The 20370-nt window shown below is 40.1% G+C and overlaps 2 protein-coding genes across 3 annotated transcripts in view; one reads left to right on the plus strand and one right to left on the minus strand.

Moving 5' to 3' along the window:
* Window positions 1-9862, plus strand: part of LOC126419852 (histidine protein methyltransferase 1 homolog) — a 48153-nt gene extending 38291 nt beyond the window's left edge. The window contains exon 5 of the mRNA XM_050087108.1: window positions 9226-9862. Within this exon, the coding sequence (XP_049943065.1) occupies window positions 9226-9272 (47 nt within the window). The 3' untranslated portion in view covers window positions 9273-9862. The remainder of the gene's footprint in view (window positions 1-9225) is intronic.
* LOC126419850 (sodium/bile acid cotransporter 7-like) overlaps window positions 6376-20370 on the minus strand; it is a 30000-nt gene continuing 16005 nt past the window's right edge. Inside the window, exon 7 of one of the 2 annotated variants that reach the window (XR_007576008.1) lies at window positions 6376-8076. The gene's annotated coding sequence lies outside the window, so the exon portion shown is untranslated. Of the gene's footprint in view, window positions 8077-10543; window positions 10815-20370 lie in introns of those variants that run through there. The other variant, XR_007576009.1, reaches the window with a different exon arrangement.

Here is a 20370-nt window from a genome sequence, read left to right on the forward strand (position 1 = left end):
AGCCATTTTGCACTTCCTGTCGATCTCATTTTTGAGACATTTGTATTCCCTTTTGCCTGCTTCATTTACTGCGTTTTTATATTTTCTCCTTTCATCAATTAAATTCAATATTTCTTCTGTTACCCAAGGATTTCTACTAGCCCTCGTCTTTTTACCTACTTGATCCTCTGCTGCCTTCGCTACTTCATCCCTCAAAGCTACCCATTCTTCTTCTACTGTATTTCTTTCCCCCATTCCTGTCAGGTGTTCCCTTATGCTCTCCCTGACACTCTGTACAACCTCTGGTTCTTTCAGTTTATCCTGGCCCCATCTCCTAAAATTCCTACCTTTTTGCAGTTTCTTCAGTTTTAATCTACAGTTCATAACCAATAGATTGTGGTCAGAGTCGACATCTGCCCCTGGAAATGCCTTACAATTTAAAACCTGGTTCCTAAATCTCTGTCTTACCATTATATAATCTATCTGATACCTTTTGGTATCTCCAGGGTTCTTCCATGTATACAACCTTCTTTCATGATTCTTAAACCAAGTGTTAGCTATGATTATGTTGTGCTCTGTGCAAAATTCTACCAGGCGGCTTCCTCTCTCATTTCTTAGCCCCAATCCATATTCACCTACTATGTTTCCTTCTCTCCCTTTTCCTACACTCGAATTCCAGTCACCCATGACTATTAAATTTTCATCTCCCTTCACAATCTGAATAATTTCTTTTATTTCATCATACATTTCTTCAATTTGTTCATCATCTGCAGAGCTAGTTGGCATATAAACTTGTACTACTGTAGTAGGTGTGGGCTTTGTATCTATCTTGGCCACAATAATGCGTTCACTATGTTGTTTGTAGTAGCTTACCCGCATTCCTATTTTCCTATTCATTATTAAACCTACTCCTGCATTACCCCTATTTGATTTTGTGTTTATAACCCTGTAGTCACCTGACCAGAAGTCTTGTTCCTCCTGCCACCGAACTTCACTAATTCCCACTATATCTAACTTTAACCTATCCATTTCCCTTTTTAAATTTTCTAAGCTACTTGCCCGATTAAGGGATCTGACATTCCACGCTCCGATCCGTAGAACGCCAGTTTTCTTTTTCCTGATAACGACGTCCTCTTGAGTAGTCCCCGCCTGGAGATTCGAATGGGGGACTATTTTACCTCCGGTATATTTTACTCTAGAGGACGCCATCATCATTCAACCATACAGTAAAGCTGCATGCCCTCGGGAAAAATTACGGCTGTAGTTTCCCCTTGCTTTCAGCCGTTCGCAGTACCAGCACAGCAAGGCCGTTTTGGTTATTGTTACAAGGCCAGATCAGTCAATCATCCAGACTGTTGCCCTTGCAACTACTGAAAAGGCTGCTGCCCCTCTTCAGGAACCACACGTTTGTCTGGCCTCTCAACAGATACCCCTCCGTTGTGGTTGCACCTACGGTACGGCTATCTGTATCACTGAGGCACGCAAGCCTCCCCACCAACGGCAAGGTCCATGGTTCATGGTTCATATTTATAAAAAAAAAAATTCATTGAATAATTCTGCTCTGTTTCTGAAGGATTTCAAATTATCACTTAATTTAATATTAGAGATTTGTGGACTTTTTCTATGGTTCAGAATGAATTTGGTGTATGCACTGTTTCTTTTGTTGCCTTTACTACCCACCTAATTACAGTTTTATACTGTTTTACATAGTTCATAAAATCTGTGTGTTTAGTTCATTGCATCTTTTTTACCATTTGGCGCTTTTATACCAACAGGTGTTGATTTTATTATGCTTGTAATTTTTTATGGCAGACTCTAAAAACACACAAAAAAGCTTTCATGAAATTGTCATAAGTTTTAGAACTTATATTACAATGACCCATTGGCCTGTTTAAGTCTGCAGTAGAACACGTTATATTTTATTTACTGAAGTATTTTTTGATGCATGCTTTCCTAATGTATGGTTAATATGTTTTTGGCGGCTCCAGAAACAATGCAAAATGATTAGATTTCCCTACATCAATGCAGAATTTTTTTTGTATCATCAAATGCATAATTTTGCAGACTATTATCTATACAGGTTGCAGTTCTCTCTGTCTTTCTTGTGAATTCCTTGAAGTTTGGCTTGAAATCAGATGATGGGCTGAGATCAGTGATTCAATGGATTCATTCATTACATTTTATATTAAAATCATTAGCTATCATGATCCTTTTAGTTGTAAGTCTGCTTCTTCAACAACGCCGATTTTATAAGCGTAAACTGTGTACAGATAAATCACAGAAAGTAAGAGTTCCTGACATCTGGAAATACACAAAATGGAAAACTTCTGGAAGTGGATACATCTCGGTCAGTACAGTGCTCCAGAAGTTTGTTGAAAAATGCATATGGTAGTGTAAGGAACCCTTTTTGTAGGTTTAACTGGGAAGCACTTGAATATGAACCATGCTCCTAGTACACCCATATGCCATCAGTTCATTCGCTGAAGACACAAGTGTCAGTTGAATGATGAGGAAAGACAATACTGCTTTAGGCTGACAGGCAAGTCCATGTGTTAGCCAGATGCTGAAAGCAGTCCATGGTGATATTGGGTGATGAGGAGGATCCTCCTTTGCGACTAGTTCTTGGGAGTGGTCAGAGGATTGATGGGGGGGAGGCGGGGGAGAATTACACGGGAAATATCTCTGCAGACTATGTTTGGGGGATAGTGCAAGTCTGTGAAGATCTCAATAAGATCTTCAGCACACTGGGCAATGGATTTCTCAGTACATCATTTCAGGAAAGTATCCCTATCCCTAGTTGAAACCCAGCCCCAAATCCTGTTCCTTAAATGCTGCATATGCTATGGAATTTCCCCCCCACCTCCTCTCCCTGAAATGGTCTAACCATGAAAAAATTCCATCTCTGGATGCCACCTGTCCTTTCACAATAATCTTCAAAACTCCAGATTCTTCTGATCCCTGTGCCCCACTAACCTGTTACTAGGGAAAAGAAATCACCACAATAACGGCATCTGTGAACCACTCTGCATGATATTGTTACTGTGCAGTCCCAACTACATGTCTCTCAAATTAAATCCTTGTCTTCCAACTCTTGGAGCACTCCAGACACCACCTGCAATAGTGTTCAGTTTATTGATATTACTGCCACGGAACAACACTACTCATTAGTACCCATCCTACCCTCATAGCATCCAAATACTGCTTGCTGACCTCTTCCTTCTTCTACAACCCCCAAAACTCCCTCCAAACATCCCATAAAACCCAGAACCTAAACAAACCCAAAACACTGCTGTCAAATTATCCATCAAAGATCTCTCAATCTTACAAAAGAATTCAGTCCTATCAAACAAGACCTCACCTTCCACTTCTCACCCATGTCCAATCATGAACTGGACTTGTTAAAGGCCTACACTCCCTCTCCCAATCCCTAGAGTGGAAACACTTCTTCACTACCAATCTCTCCAACTCAATACTAGTATTGACCATTGCCTCACGCAGTTCATACTGCCATCCAACTGCAACCCTCCTCCCTTGCCAATCCCACCCAACCACTGCTTGGTAACCTTTTAGGAATTCCTTACCTCCAACTTGGCTTCACCATCCTGTTCCAGATCCCTTTCCTGGAACACATATATCTCAACAGAGGCAATAACATCTCCTCAACCTCAACACAGACCCCAATTTAATCATCCTCCCTGCAGACAGGATGCACCATAGCGATCACATGACAGAAAGCATTTGCCAACTGTATGACTACCTCCACCTACAAGCCGTGCCATAGTGATATCAACCCAGAAATCCAATAGCATCCAATCCATACTGAAGTCCTTAGGCTCATTCCAGAAGCTTTGTTCCAAATCCATCTGCCTCTTCTTCCCAACCATTCCCTGTACACTCACCTTCTGCATGCTGCCCAAAATCCATAAATGTAACAGTCCTGTCACTTCATTGTAGTTGGTGAGAGTTCACACTGAAATATCTCAGCTCTTGTTGACCAACACCTCCAAACAATTTACCACAGCCTAAGCTCCCTTATAAAAGACACAAAAAGTTTCCTTCCCATCCACAACCCTTTGCCACCTGGATCCCTAATCATTATAGTTCACAATATCTTGCTGCATACTGACATCTCTCGTACTCCTTGCCACTATCGAACACTACCTCTCATGGTGTCCTACTGACTCTGAATCCACCATCTCATTCCTTATACATCTAACTGTCTGCTGCCCTATACTTAACTACTTCTCCTTTGAGGAGAAGATACACAAATAAATTTGTGGACAGACATGGACATACTGCATGGCACCCACCTATGACAACTTCTTTATGGGACATCTATTTAATACCAAGCCCCTTGTCTCATTCAGGTACATTGATTAAATCATTATGATGTGGACACAGGGCCACCAAGACACCCCATCATCATTCTTCCACAGCTTGAACTTTTTCTTCCATTCACTTTGCCTCTTCCTCCTCAGCCCAACATGCCACTTTCCTGGACATTGACATCCATCTCTGTGATGCATCCCTCTAAACCTGTGACCATGTCAAGCCCATTAATCACCAACAATACCTGTATTTTAGTAGTTGCCATCCATTCCGCATCAAAAGAACTTTCTCATTTAGTCTGACTACTCATGGACATCCCATCTGCACTGATGATAAATCCCTGCACAGTCTATTGAGGTTCTTACAGAGGTCTTCAAAAGCAGGCACTGTCCCCAAAATCTAGTTCACAGACAGTTTTCCTGTGCCATATCCACATACATACCTAATGCTGTGACCACTCTCAGCTGCAAAGATACACCGCCCTCCCTCTCCCTCATTTCCTCTATATCACCACAGACTGCATCAACCAAAATATACTGTTTGCCAGGAACATCCAGCCTACAATCCTGAACCCTCCCCACAGTTCGCTATCATATCAATCTATGCATGATAACCTAGTCCTTCCTTGTACCACATCATACCACAGTGGACCATCCAGGTGCAAAATCTGTTTCATACACCCAGCCAGTACATCCTACTCCAGTCCTGTCACAGGCTTATCTTGTCAAAGCAGTGCCAGCTGTGAAAACTTTGGCATAATTTCTGCACAAAATTTTATGTCGACAAGACTACCAACTAAACTGAATGGGAACCTTCAAACTGTGTCCAAGAGCAGAGTTGATGACCAGTGGCAGAGCATGCTGCTGAGAACAACATGCTTGATTTCAATGGCTGCTTCACGATTCAGGCTATTTGGACCCTTTGCTCCAACACCAGTTTCTCTGAAGGTGGGAATTATCCTTTGACATGTTGTTACCTTCACCCTGTTAAATTATTTATGTGAACAAACAGTTATTTTTGAAGCATAATAGTTATGTGCATCCATAACAACAGAGTCCTGTTTACAACACACTACCATTTGTCTTGCATCTATACAATAAACATTGCTACTTGCCATCAGCTAACATAGCATTTTAGTCCTTTAATCTGGACATTCAAATAATATGTAGAAGTGGCTACTAAGGTATATTTTTAATTTTCTTTTGAAATGGTTGCTATTCCCAATTTCTTGCTTTATTCTAGAAGCGAGTCTGTTGAACACCTTTGCAACATTGTAAATAGCATATAGGTAGAATCCAAATAAAACTTTTTTTGTCTTGTATTGTGATTCTAAAAATCTCAGTCTACCTGAAAGATATTCTTTATTATCAGCAGTGATAATTATCAAGGAGTATAAGAATTAGAAGAACCTTAAAGATGCCTCTGCAAGATGTGCAGCTATTTGCTTTATGCATTACTCTTATTGCTCCTTTCAGTCGAGTCAGTGCAATGTTGCAGAAGGTAATATCAAGCATAATCAAAAGAGATAGTTTTAAGTACAAAACATGTTAAACTGAGCTTCCTGAAAGATTTATTTATGTATTGACTCCATTTTACTTTTTTATCCAGCTCCCACCAAAGATGTTTTACATTTATTGCATGACCATAAATGCCTACATCTGATAGTAGCAGGTCATTGATGTTTGTTTGAAATTGCTTAATGTGAGCCTAACAATATTATGAAAAGGATAGGTGCTACTCACCATTTAACAGAAATGCTGAGTTGCAGATAGGCAGTCACAAATAAGCTTTTGGCTAACAAGGCCTTTGTCAATAATAGACACACACACACACACACACACACACACACACACACACACACACACACAGTCTCTGGCAGCTGCAGCAGTGCATGATGGGAAAGGCAACTGGGTGGGAGTAAGGAGGAGGCTGGGATGGGGAGGGGGAGGGATAGCAGGGTAGGGGTGGGGGATGGTAAAGAGCTGCTGGCGAGCATGCAGGCACGAGGTGAAGAGAGGGTAGAGCAGGTAGGTGCAGTCAGGACGTTAGACAGAGGTAGAGGGGGTAGCGGAAAAGGGGAGAAGTAAAAAGACTAGGTGTGTTGGTGGATTAGAGGGCTGTGTAGTGCTGGAATGGGAACAACAAAGGATCTACATGGTTGAGGACTATGACAAACGAAAGTTGAGGCCAGGAGGGTTATGCGAACGTAGAACATATTTCAGACACCTGTGCAGTTCAGAAAAGCTGATGTTGGTGGAAGGATGAATATGGCACAGACTGTGAAGCAGTCATTGAAATTAAGAATGTCGTGTTGGATGGTTTTCTCAGCAACATGGTGATCCAGTTGTTTCTTGGCCACTGTTTATCAGTGGCCATTCATGCGGACAGACAGCTTATTGGTTCTCATGCTGACATAGAATGCAGCACAGTGGTAGCTTAGCTTAGCTTGTAGACCACATGACTGGTTTCACAGATATCCCTGCCTTTGATGGGAAAGTTGTGATGGTGGGGGGAGGATGTATGGGACAGGTCTTGCATCTAAATCTATTACAAGGATATCAGCCATTAGGTAAGGGATTGGGAGCAGGGGTTGTGTAGGGATGGACGAGTGTATTTTGTGGGTTGGGTGTACGGTGGAATACCACTATGGGAGGGGTGGGAAGGATAGTGGGCAGGACATTGCTTATTGAAGGGCACAATGAGAGGTAGTCAAATCGTGGCAGGGAACGTAATTCAGTTGCTCCAGTCCTGGGTAATACTGAGTTATGAGGGCTGTATGGTGAGACCTTGGTAGGTGGTGGGTAACTGGAAGATCAGGCATGGGAGATTTAATATTGTCATAGCCAGAGAAATTAGCACTTTTCAGTGATACAATACATTTTGTAATCTCCTGAAGGAGTGTAGCCATGTATGGAAGTGAAACATGGCCGATAAATAATTTAGACAAGAAGAGAATAGAAGCTTTCGAAATGTGGTGCTACAGAAGAATGCTGAAGATTAGATGGGTAGATCACATAACTAATGAGGAGGTATTGAATAGAATTGTGGCACAACTTGACTAGAAGAAGGGATTGGTTGGTAGGACATGTTCTGAGGCATCAAGGGATCACCAATTTAGTACTGGAGGGCAGCGTGGAGGGTAAAAATCGTAGGGGGAGACCAAGAGATGAATACACTAAGCAGATTCAGAAGGATGTAGGCTGCAGTAGGTACTGGGAGATGGACAGGCTTGCACAGGATAGAGTAGCATGGAGAGCTGTATCAAACCAGTCTCAGGACTGAAGACCACAACAACAACTGAAGAATTGCATGTTTTAAACTGTCTACTGTTTTGCAGTGTTTGCTGACGTAAATGTAATACAGGTGCATGCACAGAGATATTTATTTATAAAAATGTGCTACAAACATGGATGAATTGCAAAATAACCTTTACGTTTTAGCTATGCTGTTACAAATGCCCAATGTGTTCACTAGTAGCAGCACAAACAACCTGTAGACAATAGCTTACGCAACGTATCTGCTTTTACAGAAGTTGTAGCGGCTGTTATTTTGTTCTGCACTATTTCTATGTCATAACGTAAAGGGGAGATGAACATACTTTGCTTCACATATCCCCACAAGAAAATATTACATGGAGTCGTGTCTGGTGATCTTGGAGGCCAAGAATGCAGGCCGTGTCTTGGGATCCGTGCACCCTGTCCAGCGTTGAGGCAGAGTGTCATTGATAAACTGATGTATGTTGTAGTGCGAGCTTGGAGGAGGTCCATCCTGTTGGAAAATGAGTTCATCATAGTCCTCCTGAAGTTGTGAAAAACACAGTTCTGCAGCATTTGAAGATAGCTTATTCAAATCACTGTGTTTTCCTAAAAGAAGGAGGTACCATACATTTTTCACAGGAAATACCACAAAAAAACATTCACTTTATTTGAGTCTCTTCCATGCTCAGTAATGTCATGAGGGTTCCGGAGTTCCCACATGCACACATTATGTCAGTTTACTTTACTGCTAACACAATATGATGTTTCATCACTGAAAATTAACCACGGTAAAAATGTATCATATTCCATATCCTCTAGCAGAGCACTGCTTAGGTCAAATGTTTCTTTTTTATCAGCAAACTGATGAGCTTGCACTTATTATAGTCTGTGTGGTTTATAGACCAAACCACACTTTAACATTTACCAGACAAGTCATATGAGGCATTGCCAGTTCTCTGTTTGCGTGGTGAATAGACTTTTGTAAACTCTGTTCAAACATTTTGCAAATTCTTTCCACCATGTCATCAGAAGTGTGAGGCCAACCTGGATTCGTACCTTTGCACAAGCATGCTGTTTCTTGAAAGTAGCCTGTCACTGTGAGGAAGTAATCACTGAATAATTTCAGTGTATTATATTTGTTTTCTGGGAACCAAGTTTCATTTACATTATGATTATTTTTTTTTTTTTTTTTTTTTTTTTTTTTTGGACAGACTGGACAATTTCACAATACTGGTGATAATAGAATTTCAACTTTTGGCTGCAGTTTGTCCAAGGTAACAGCTATCTCTTGCTAGCACATGGCTACTTTAACCCTATGAGTTAAAAACATGCAGTACAGAGATTATGTACATTTCTGTAATCTTAATCATCAGTGAACCACTGAGTAGCTAATTTGTGGTAAAAATTCATTTTTAGTTGTGTATAACCTATATGGTTTTACAGCTTTCACAAATGTTTAGTGTGTGTAGTACATTTTTATTTGCATATTTTTTGTGTGCGGTTAATTGACTTGTCATTGCAATTTTTTTATTTTTTGCTTTTTCTTTAATATAGGAAAATGAATTTCAATTAATGTTTCTTTACTAGCTGCCTTTTAATGACAGAATCACCCTTAGCATACAGAAACTTTAAAAATTATACATTTTCTGACTGATTACAGGTGTCCAACGAGAAATATTAAAAATTACCTTCAAAAAAGGTAGATAAAACCAGCTTATGTGCATCATCTCTACAGAAAAATATTCATAATAACTGTACACGTTGTCTCCTGCATCAGAACCAGTTATGAAAAATGAGTATTGTATATAATTTAATTTTTGATGAACTTTTGACATAAGTAGTGAATAAAATGAATTTTTATTTGCAACACTTTGGACTTCATTAATGCTGTAAATAGGTATGGTATGCATATATAAAGTTGTGAAAGCAGCAGTGGAGTAAACCAACGATCTTGGTGATTTTCTTTTTTCTCCTCCACTTCCAATGAATACTTGACAGTGGCTGACACTGCAGCACTTTGGCATAAGACAGGATTCATTTATATAGATGTGTGTGTAGCAAATGAAACAGTTACATTGCATAAAATGTTCATCAAAGAATATGAGGACAATTATGGTGCAGTAAGCATATTGGCAAGGTCTACATCTACATCTTGTAACAAGAGTTTTAATGTCCTGTTCAACAGTCCTCTCTCAGAAAACAAGAACTGCATTTGAGGTACGATGAATTGTGCCATACAGTATACAGCAGAAAATGCTGTCTTTACTAAATAAAAACCTGAGGAACTTGTAGTATAACTTTTTATCTAATGAAAATTCTCCCAACCCCGGTGTTATCTACTGGAATGTGTTACTTTAGGTGGCAAATTACCACTTCATCAAAAATTATGTACTTAAAGAAAAGTTAATTACATGCTAAGTTTAGGATAGGCGAGACTCAAAATATTAAACTTTCCCTAATGTGTAATTTTTTGTATAAAATCCAGTTTTTGCCATTACCAAAATTGGCTTTAAGTTGTTTCATAATAGCCGTTCACACCTACCTTGCAATCAGGATTTGGCCTTGTACAACAGAAAAAAAGTTTGCAAAGCACAATGTTCCTAATGACTGAGTTGACATGGGAAAATTGTAAGAACAAGTTAGTCATCTTATGGCACCAATGTGGAAAACATTATTACTTTCTTTCAAAGCAAGTACAAAAGGATAACATTAGTAACCAAATGTAGTAATTGAAATCAACATGCTGGATGTATCGAAAAGTATCTCGATTTCAATAACTAATTAAATTTTGCATAAATTGTATATCATATTACGCCTATCAATTGATGTACTCTTAATATTCCATTATTTTTTAATTTTTACTCAATAAAAATTTAAAAATAATGGATGGTATAAACAATGATGCAAATTTAAAATCAGAATGCATTATTCAGAAGCAAAGTCCAAAGCACAATATATTTCACTTTAAAAATTTTAAAATTATTGTGTGCTATGAGAGAGTAGAATAAATTTTACAGTATTTCATTTACTGCAATAGTCATACATTTGGGGTTAGGACAATCACTTATGACCTGCTACTTGCTATCTAGAATAAGTGGAAACAGAATAATAAAAAGCAAAATGATATATAGAGAGAAATAGTCTTCCAATGTACAACTAAAATCTTAATAAATTATGAACACAGGACAACATGGTGTACTTCATTTAATTCCTTTTTTGTAGCGAAATATCAAACTCCTGTGAGAAATGCTGCAAGAAAGACATTTTGCGTTGATTAGAGCCTTATTCTGAAAATTCTGAGATCCAACACTACCATATTTGTCTGACTGCATAATGACCTCCTTAATAGTAAAATGACACAAATTCACACTTCTACAAAGGGTTCTGAGAATTGTTCTTCCTATGTAACATCCATGAATGGAGTAAGGTGAAGGCAAAAATCATTCTAGTGCTGATGTCAAACTATACATCAATTGGGAGCACCTACTTCTGTAATGTGTATTAACAGCCAATTGAAACTTGGGCTAATCTGCTCACCTTCATAATCATGATCAATTTTCTTAATCAGCCATTCCTGGACGCAAGCTCTGGTTGAACACAAAAGCTATGTCCTTTTCACGAGAGCCACCCTGGCCTTAAGCAACTAAAGGAAACCACAGAAATCATAAACCAGAATGGTTTAACTATTGTACCACTTTGCTTGGAAGCATTATATCATTTACTCCATCAGACCTCTCAAAACTACAACCACTGGAAAACTTCACAGGGCCTGAAATTTACAACGGTTGTACTTACAATACTGGGAAACTCATAACACATTCTCATCTTTTCAAAGTATTCACCAACATGTATGCACTGGTGTACACTCAAAATCCACTTGTGAAGATTCCACAAGATGCATCCCCCCCCCCCCCTTTTGGGTACACAAAAAAAGGTCACATTAGGATTTATGTCGTCTCTAAACTGAATTCAGAATAGCATGTATTTGGAACTTTTAAAAAATAATATTTTGGCCACCCTATAAAGTGGATACTTTGTCATAGAGGGATAAAATCTGATGCATATCCAGCTTTGTTCAATTAGCAGTTACTGGCTTACCTTCTTCAAGTACAATCATATCCACTTGCATCAAAGGAAATGCTAATTGTTCTTGCTGAGACAGTTGGTAGTGTGGTATCACATATCGATACCACCCCACAGGTGTCGTGAAGTTCGTAATGGAATGGCATGTTTCCATCTGACACCAATAGCAGTTGGACAGGATTCGGCAGCCACAATGGTGTGCACCCGCTCAGTACTATGAGCGCCCTCTGTCACCACAATGGCAGCCACTCAATCCACTAGTACTTGGAGCCTCCTAACTACAATACCGCTGTTCATGCTCAGCAGGCCTCTTCCTTCTGGACACAGATAGCTGGACTTTATTTCTTGCTACAATATTTGTAATGAGTCTTCCTTCACTTGGAGAAATACAAGTTAAATAAATCTTCTATTTGCTGTGTTAACTTGCTCGCTAATCATTTCTGCTCTTGTCCAGCTTTCCTACGATGACAATTGCTGCATCACTGTGTAGCCCACCTCTCCTTATTGTTGTGCACAAAGTTGTACAAAACAGGTAGAGTGATTATGACTGATCAAGGTTGCACAGTGGTATGACACTGGACTATTATTCAGTATGGCAGCAGTTCAAATCCCCATCTAACAACGTAGGTTTAGATTTTCTGCAATTTACCTAACTTTCTTAAGCCAATGCAATGCCAAGATGGTTCTTTCGAAAGAGCATGGCCAATTTCCATTGTCCATCCTTTCCAATTTGGTGATGTGTTCCAACATCAATGAATTCATTGTTGATGGGACATTAAACCATAATATTTCTTCTTCCTCACAGCAGCTGAGGCCTTGGACTTACATTCACGAAGACCAGGGTTAAATTTTCTACCTGGTAATCTTGCTTGTGATTTTCCACAGTTTCCCTAAATTGTATATGGACACAGCTAGCCGGTATACTTCCCCATTCTGATTGTGGCTGCATCTCTAATGACTTTGTTGCTGACAGGACATTTAACCTTCTTTGACTTCCATTTAGACTGAGTCCATGTTGCTAGAGCTACAAACATTGACTACTTCTCTACAGGTTGTGGACAGGGATTGGTGGTGGGATGAGGGAGGGGGGAGGAGGAGGGGGGAGAGAGGGAGCGAGAGAGAGAGAGAGAGAGAGAGAGAGAGAGAGAGAGAGAGAGAGAGAGAGAGAGAGAGAGAGAGACGGACGGACGGAGGGATGGAGGGTGGATGGGTGTATGATACACACAGAGCCTTTCACATAGTATCTAAAATAAAAGATATATATCACTGTTCCAATTCTACAGCATTGCTTTTACAAACAGCAGTAATATGTAATAGTTCTTATTTATATTTTGCATCCATTTACTTACACTAATGTCCACTTGGATCTACTGTTTGTAGCCTTGCCACTACTATGCTTATACTACTTATAACAAGCTATTAAAACTAACCTGTTAAAAATCTCCTTCTATATAGGTGAGGTTGGGAGACAACTGAAACCTCTTACTGTCCCTAAACTTGATCTGTTATTTAATGTTACTGAGTATAGTCTCCAGTTATTCCAAAACTCATGCTCCATCAATTTTATTGTGCAACTTCCTTGCCATTAATTTTAATGCTGTTCTACTGATAGTGTGTCAGTCTGACAAGTCTCCAGCTTGTCATCGTTAATTAGCCACCAAGTACTACAAAGTAACATTCAGCTACACTGGTACCAATCTGCTTGCTTTTGTCACAAAATATGGTGATCCATACTTCAGTCCACATATATTTGTACCATGGACCCACCTCCAAATATTTTGATTTCGAAGATTATACAAATTTTCCTTTCTGAAACACGTGACTACTATGCTGTCTCACAGAAAAATTCAACAATGTATAATTACATTAGACTACTCATTTACAGGTCACTGAATTCTTGCATCGATTTTCTGTTGACATTATATTTTTTCCCCATTGGTATTTTACTTCAATAATTTTTGCAAATGCAAAGGAAGTGTTACTTCATTTGAACCTACACTGAAGGCTTTCACAGGTGATGTTTTCTTCCTTTTTGACACCTGGCAATAGGTTTAAGTGCAGCTTCCTGTAGTGCAGTGAGACGTATCATTATATCAAACTTGAAACAGGAGATTTGCTTCTTTTTCTGCGGTTGTGCTGCATTACGTAACCACTCTGTAGCCACATTAGGAATTATACAGCACAAAAATCTTAATTATTGAAATCATCTTATTTCTCACAAAATAATACAGATCCTTTTTTCAATTTGAAGCTTTGTGCAGTGAAATATTTCCTTGTCTCACAAATTATTTTTTCTTCTCCTATCAGCTATATGTTCTACAATGCAAATGGGATTTCTAAGTCTAAATCTTCAATGCTACATGCACAGAATGCAACAAAGAATTGATCAAACAATTTCATCCCTAATATCTACAGCTTAATTCAAGTCACATTTCATACTGCCAAACAGGATGTGCTCACCAAACTGGGTAATCCATTTGGGCTTCTCTACATAATGCGTCCTCTCCAAATATGTTGCATTATTCTCTTCATCATATTAACCAAAAAATTTCAATGTTTTATAGCACCATACATTAAATTGGCAAAATTTAACCTCACAAATTCCTTTTGGAATTAAATTTCAAACCAGTTGAGATAGGTTGAAGAAGCTGTAATCGAAGTACACCTATGTAAGGATAATGGCATTATAAAGACTTACAATTTCAATCTGCTTTACTTACCTTATTTTTACTATTGATGATAAACAAGGAAGAAAGTGGAAGTTTAACAAAAAAAACACCATAATTCAGAAAAAGTGTTAAGGAACTTCCTAGCTCAATGATAAAAGAAGTCAAAGATTCATAGTTTAAAGCAACAGCTACACATGTATGTATTTCCAGTCAGGGCAACTTTATCTCTCTCTCTCCGTCTCATGTTGAGGCAAATATTTGTCACTTACTGGTATGAACCCTTGCAGTATCTATTTTCTAAGTTTAAAAGCTGGACAATATAAGTGTCAAACATACCATTGTTAAAAAATATGCTAATATAATACTCAAATTCATGTATAATGGCATGATGGTCATGTACGTTCATTATACAAATCAATGAAAAAGACTCGGTTATGGATTCAGTTTTGTTTGTCACTGTGATATATACATTCATTTTTTTCTATCCACATATGAGGAGGAGCTTATTACTTTTCAAAGTCGTTTCATTACCAATTGTAAATCTTATGACTGACAGAAGAGCTGTCATTTTCCACTTTTTATCTGTGATAATGGTCTTTGTTTTTAAATTTGATTGATTATTAATGATAAATGAATGTTAAATTTACATACAATGGACTTTCAGTGAGTGCACTATGTCACACTCAGTTTTGCTGAGACTCCTGGGAGAGCTAGCCATGACAAAACTATTTCAGCCGATATGTAAGATATGCACAACAAGCAAAAAGAATGTTTTGTTTTGTTTTTGGGTGCAAAGACAACTAGGTTCATACGTGCCCATTTCAGACTGTAGAACACAAAGACAAAGAGAGGAGTTAAAAACAACTACACGTTAATCCCAAATGATGGAAGAGAAAATGGCTGAAAACGGATGTGGAGGAAGGTTTATAAAATATGCCCTAGAGAAACAGAGGTCCTGAACTAAAAATTAAATGACCTTTGCCATACTGCTATGACGGATAAAAAGTAAAATGTGCACATTGTTTGCTAAAACGGCCAATAACTCAGATGGCAAACACAAATGAGAATGTAAGGAGTTAAAAAAAAAAAGGGCAATCCATCAGGAAATGGCGGACTGTCAAAGGTTGAGCACAGTGAGTACAAAGTGGTGGGGGAGCACCACTTAACAAATGGCGATGGCTAAATAGACAGTACTCAGTATGCAACCTAGCTAAAATGATCTCCTCATGGTGAGAGGGCCGAGAGGAGGCCGTCCAAGCCTCTGGGAGAGGCTTAATATCCTGTGTGGTGATGGAGGGAATGTAAGAACTAGCGAGCCAAGGTACGAGGACTGCAGCCTTGGCAGCAGCCTCATTTCCTGTCAGACCGATGTGACCAGGAACCCATATAAACATCACAGTGGCTCCATCAAGAGCGAACAAGTGACAGCTCTCCTGGACCTGCTGCACTAAGGGATGGGCGGTGTACGGCACGCAGAGGCTTTGAAGGGCAAGAGAGTTGGAGCAACTGAAAAGCCTGTGTTGCCGGATGTACTGCATGGCCTGATACAGGGCAAAAATCTCTGCTGTAAATACTGAGCAGTGTTCTGGAAGCTGATGCCAAAAAACGTCGGTGCGATTGACGAAGGCACACCCGACACCATGGTTAATCTGACAGCTATCAGTGTACACAAAGGTACTATTGTGAAGTTCCATGCTAAGGTTGTGAAAGTGAAGGCAATAGAGCGAGGCTGGAGTAGTGTCCTTAGCAAATGAATGGATGTCAAGGTGAACATGGGCCACCACACTTAGCCAAGGAGGTGAAAGGTTTACACCAACTGGGGAAGTTAAGCTACCAGAGCAAGAGCCGAAAGTGAACCCCAGGAGGTAACAGAGAAGAAGGACACACCCCATACTGGCGATCAAAGGAGTCGTCAAAGAAGGAGGCATTTGATGGGTAGCCACACATGGCAGACAAACTGAGGAGAAAGTCAAAGTGTTAGGACAGCAGTAGTTTGGCAGTTCCTGTAAACAGACTCCAACCGGGCTAGTGAGAAAGGCACCAGTGGCCAAACAGATGCCACAATGGTGTATAGTATTAAGATGGCATAAGAGGGACACACAGCAGATACGTAAACAAAACACCCATAATCTAGTTTCAAACAGACAAGGGGCCAGTACAAACGGAGGAGGGGTGGTATGATCTGCTCCCCAGGAAGTACCACTGAGGATATGTAGGACATTGAGAGACTGCATACAGCAGGCTGCCAGGTAAAACATGTGGGAGGACCAAAAAAGTTTCCCAATGAGCATGAGACTCAGGAATTTCGTAGTTTCAATGAACATAAGAGCAACAGGCTCAAGATGTAAAGGCAGCGGAAGAAACCAACTGAACTGCCAGAAATTCATACAGATGGTTTTGTCAGTGGAAAAACGAAAGCCGTTGTTGATGCTGCATGAGTGAAAGTGATTGAGACATTGCTGAAGATACCGCTCAATAAGACAAGTCCGTGGAGAAGTGCAATAGATGGCAAAATCATCAACAAACAGGGAGCCTGAGATGCCTAGCGGGAGACAGCCCATGATAGTGTTAATGGAGATAGCAAAGAGGACGATGCTCAGGACAGAACCCTGAGGCTCGCCGTTTTCCTGGATAAAGTTTTCTGGCAAGGCATTAAACCCACACATACCTTGAAAAACTCAGTCTTCTAAAAATTCATGAAGGAAATGGGGTAGGTGGCCACAGAAGTGCCAGGTCTGGAGAGTACAGAGGATACCAGTCCTCCAGCAGGTGTCCTGGGCTTTCTCCAAACTGAAACACACGGCCACAGTCTGGGATTTCCCCCAGAAAACTATTATGATGTGGGTGGATAAAGTGACAAGATGGTCAACTACAGAACGGTGCTCTCGAAATCCGCACTGTGCAGTGGTTAGTAAATTGCAAGACTCAAGTCACCATACTAGCCGGGCATGAATCATACATTCCTTCACTTTGCAAACACAACTGGTGAGAGAAATGGAGTGGTAATTAGAAGGAAGGTGTTTGTCCTTACCAGGCTTAAGTATGGGTATGACAGTGGCTTCATGCCAGTGTCTGAGAGACGTGCCCTCTGCCCAGATGCAGTTGTACATATGAAGCAGAAAGTGCTTGCCCGCAAGAGAAAGATGCTGCAATATCTGAATGTGAACAAGCGTCTGGGCCTGGGGCAGAGGATTGGGATGAAGTGATAGTATGATCTTGCTCCCTCATAGTAAAGGTGCCATTGTAGCACTCACAATTCTGATAAGCAAAGGGTATTGCCCAAGCCTACTCCACCCATTGCCGATGGAGGAAGGAAGGGTGATGGTGGGAGGAGCTCGAAATGTCCGCAAAATGGCAGCCCATGGTGTTGGAGATAGCAACTGTCTGCTACTATCAGGCTGGAAACTATCTATCTTACCCCTAGTGATATATGCCTCTATGCCCTTACATTTGTCCTCTAGCCATGCCTGCTTAGCCATTTTTCACTTCCTGTTGATCTCATTTTTGAGACATTAGTTTTCACCTGCTTCATTTACTGCATTTTTTATATTGCAACTACCATGGGAAGAGTTCAGAGTTCTATGGGCCTCAACACGAACAGGATAGCCGTGGAAAAGCGAAGCGGCAAGCAGTTGTGCTTGAGAATAAGTAGTAATCTCCAAAAGCAAAATACCATTGTGTAAATGGGAGCAGGATTTCACAGGGCCGGCAACTACATCAGCGCCTTTTTCAATTACAAATGGATTTACTGTTGCAAAGAACTGACCATCTTCAATATCTGAAACCATGAGGAAGCATGGTGCAACTGGGAGGGTCTCTGGATTGACACCTTCATTCCGTTTATGTTTGGTAGACATGGACTACAAAGATGATGATTGGCTCATTGCGGGAAAATACCCCATGATTGCCCACATCTCCGATGATGCGCTCCTTCCTACTGGGGGGCCCCTCAGAGGGGGGGGGCTCACCCGCCTTCGGTGATTACTCACATCTCAGGTCACAACTCCCGAGCACCTAACAGAGGAACCACAGGAAATGAAAAATGGCTAAGCAGGCATGGCTAGAGGACAAATGAAAGGACGTAGAGGCATATATCACAAGATTGACAGTTTCCGGCCTGATAGTAGCAGACAGATAGTGAGCCCTATTGCTATCTCCAACACCATGGGCTGCCATTTTGCAGACATTTCGAGCACCTCCCACCATCATCCTTCCTTCCTCCATTGGCAATGAGTGGAGGAGGCTTGGGCAATACCCTTCACTTCTCAGAATTGTGAGTGCTACAGCGCCATCTTTACTATGAGGGAGCAAGATCATACTCTCACTTCAACCTGATCCTTCGCCCCAGGCCCAGGCGATGTTCACATTCAGGAGAGCACGGGGAGGAAGAAGAAAAAGAGGAGCCTCAAATGCCAAAGTGGAGGGAGGATAGGAGGTGAATGACTAAAGGAAAAAAAAAGGAACGAAAAAGATTGGTGAGACTGTTCTTACGTCGGCTACGGAAAACTCCCAAAAACATCCCAGACATGTTCCCCATGGGAGGTGAAAGAGAATAGCAAGAGGACAGACATGCAGCACAGAAGGGAAAAGATGCTGCAAAGACTGGGGCCCTGGGGTAGCCAAACACGAACCCACCAAAGAGTGGCAAACTCCTTGGGGGGGGGGGGGGGGCGACAGCAAAGAGAATGTAAATAATTCCAAGCATTAGATTAAGAAGTCATGGTTGCAAACTTCCGACAAAAAAAAAAAAAAAAAAAAAAAAAAAAAAAAAAAAAAAAAAAAAAAAAAAAAACGCTGATGTAAGCCAACATAGGGGAAGATCATTTTGGGCTCTGGGGAAATGTAGGGATGACCAAGGCAAACTTACCTTACAAGATATGTTGATTGAAGGAAGGCAACCCTAAATAGCATTTGTAGATTTAGAGAAAGCTTTTGACAATGTTGACTGCAACACTCTGAAATTCTGAAGTTAAGATTGGATACAATACACAGATCAAAAACTCATCTATAACTTGTAAAGAAACCAAACTCCAGTTATAAAGAATGAAAGAATGTGAAAGAGAAGCAGTGCCTGAGAAGGGAATAAGACAGGGTTGGTGCCTCTGGCCAACATTATGTAATTTGTACAATGAGCAAGCAGTAAAGGAATACAAGGAGAAATTTGGAAAGGAATTGAAGTTCATGGAGAAAAGAAAAAAGAAGTTTTAGAGGTTGTAACTCCGTCAGAGAAAGCAAAAAGAATCTGGAAGAACAGCTGAATAGAACAGAATGGATAATACCTTGAAATAAAGGTTGTAATATGTACATTTGTATGGATGTCTTGCCAAAAGTCATTTTACTGTGCAGGCTGTTTTATTCTGAAATAATCACTTTATTTCATTATTTAGTGATAGCTAATTTTGCCTCCTTGATGCATTACTCTGTGGAGTACTGGGCTCAAGTATCAAAAAGCAAAAGTCAAAATGAGGCAGCTGAGAGAGAACATTCTTCTTGGTAAGATGTGTATAAGTGACTAACTTGTTCCTAACACAATTGCAGTTAAGGTAAATGCTACCTGGTAGCAGCCAATGAGGTGAAAGTAACTAATTGCTAAATAATGAAATAAAGTGATTATTTCAGAGTAAAACAATGTATGCTGGAAAATGACTTCCCTCAAGAAATTCATGTGGCTGTGGACCAATTGATATGAAAGACTATTTGTAGTTTTCCACAGAAGTGAAATATCGATGAAACAGTGCAAACTGTGTATGTAATTGCAGCCAGCAAAGAAAGCACTCTGAATGCATGCATACATTGGTAAAAGTAAGTACCTCAAAAGGGGTACTCTGCCAATGACAAGCTGTCAAGCCAGAAAGATATAAAAACAATCCAACTTGAACAGAGCCAGCTTCACCATTAATTTGCTTTTAAGTGAGCACTTCAAACACAACTAAAAAATCACATTAGGCCCAAAATAGAAAAACAACTATGAACACTTTATAATATTTTTATAGAAATAAATTGAGAGCCCACAGAAGATAACATGGGAGGCAGTTCTTCGGGAAAACTTGGTA

The sequence above is a fragment of the Schistocerca serialis genome, chromosome 9 (assembly GCF_023864345.2).
Source record: "Schistocerca serialis cubense isolate TAMUIC-IGC-003099 chromosome 9, iqSchSeri2.2, whole genome shotgun sequence".
NCBI classification, from domain to species: Eukaryota; Metazoa; Arthropoda; class Insecta; order Orthoptera; family Acrididae; genus Schistocerca; species Schistocerca serialis.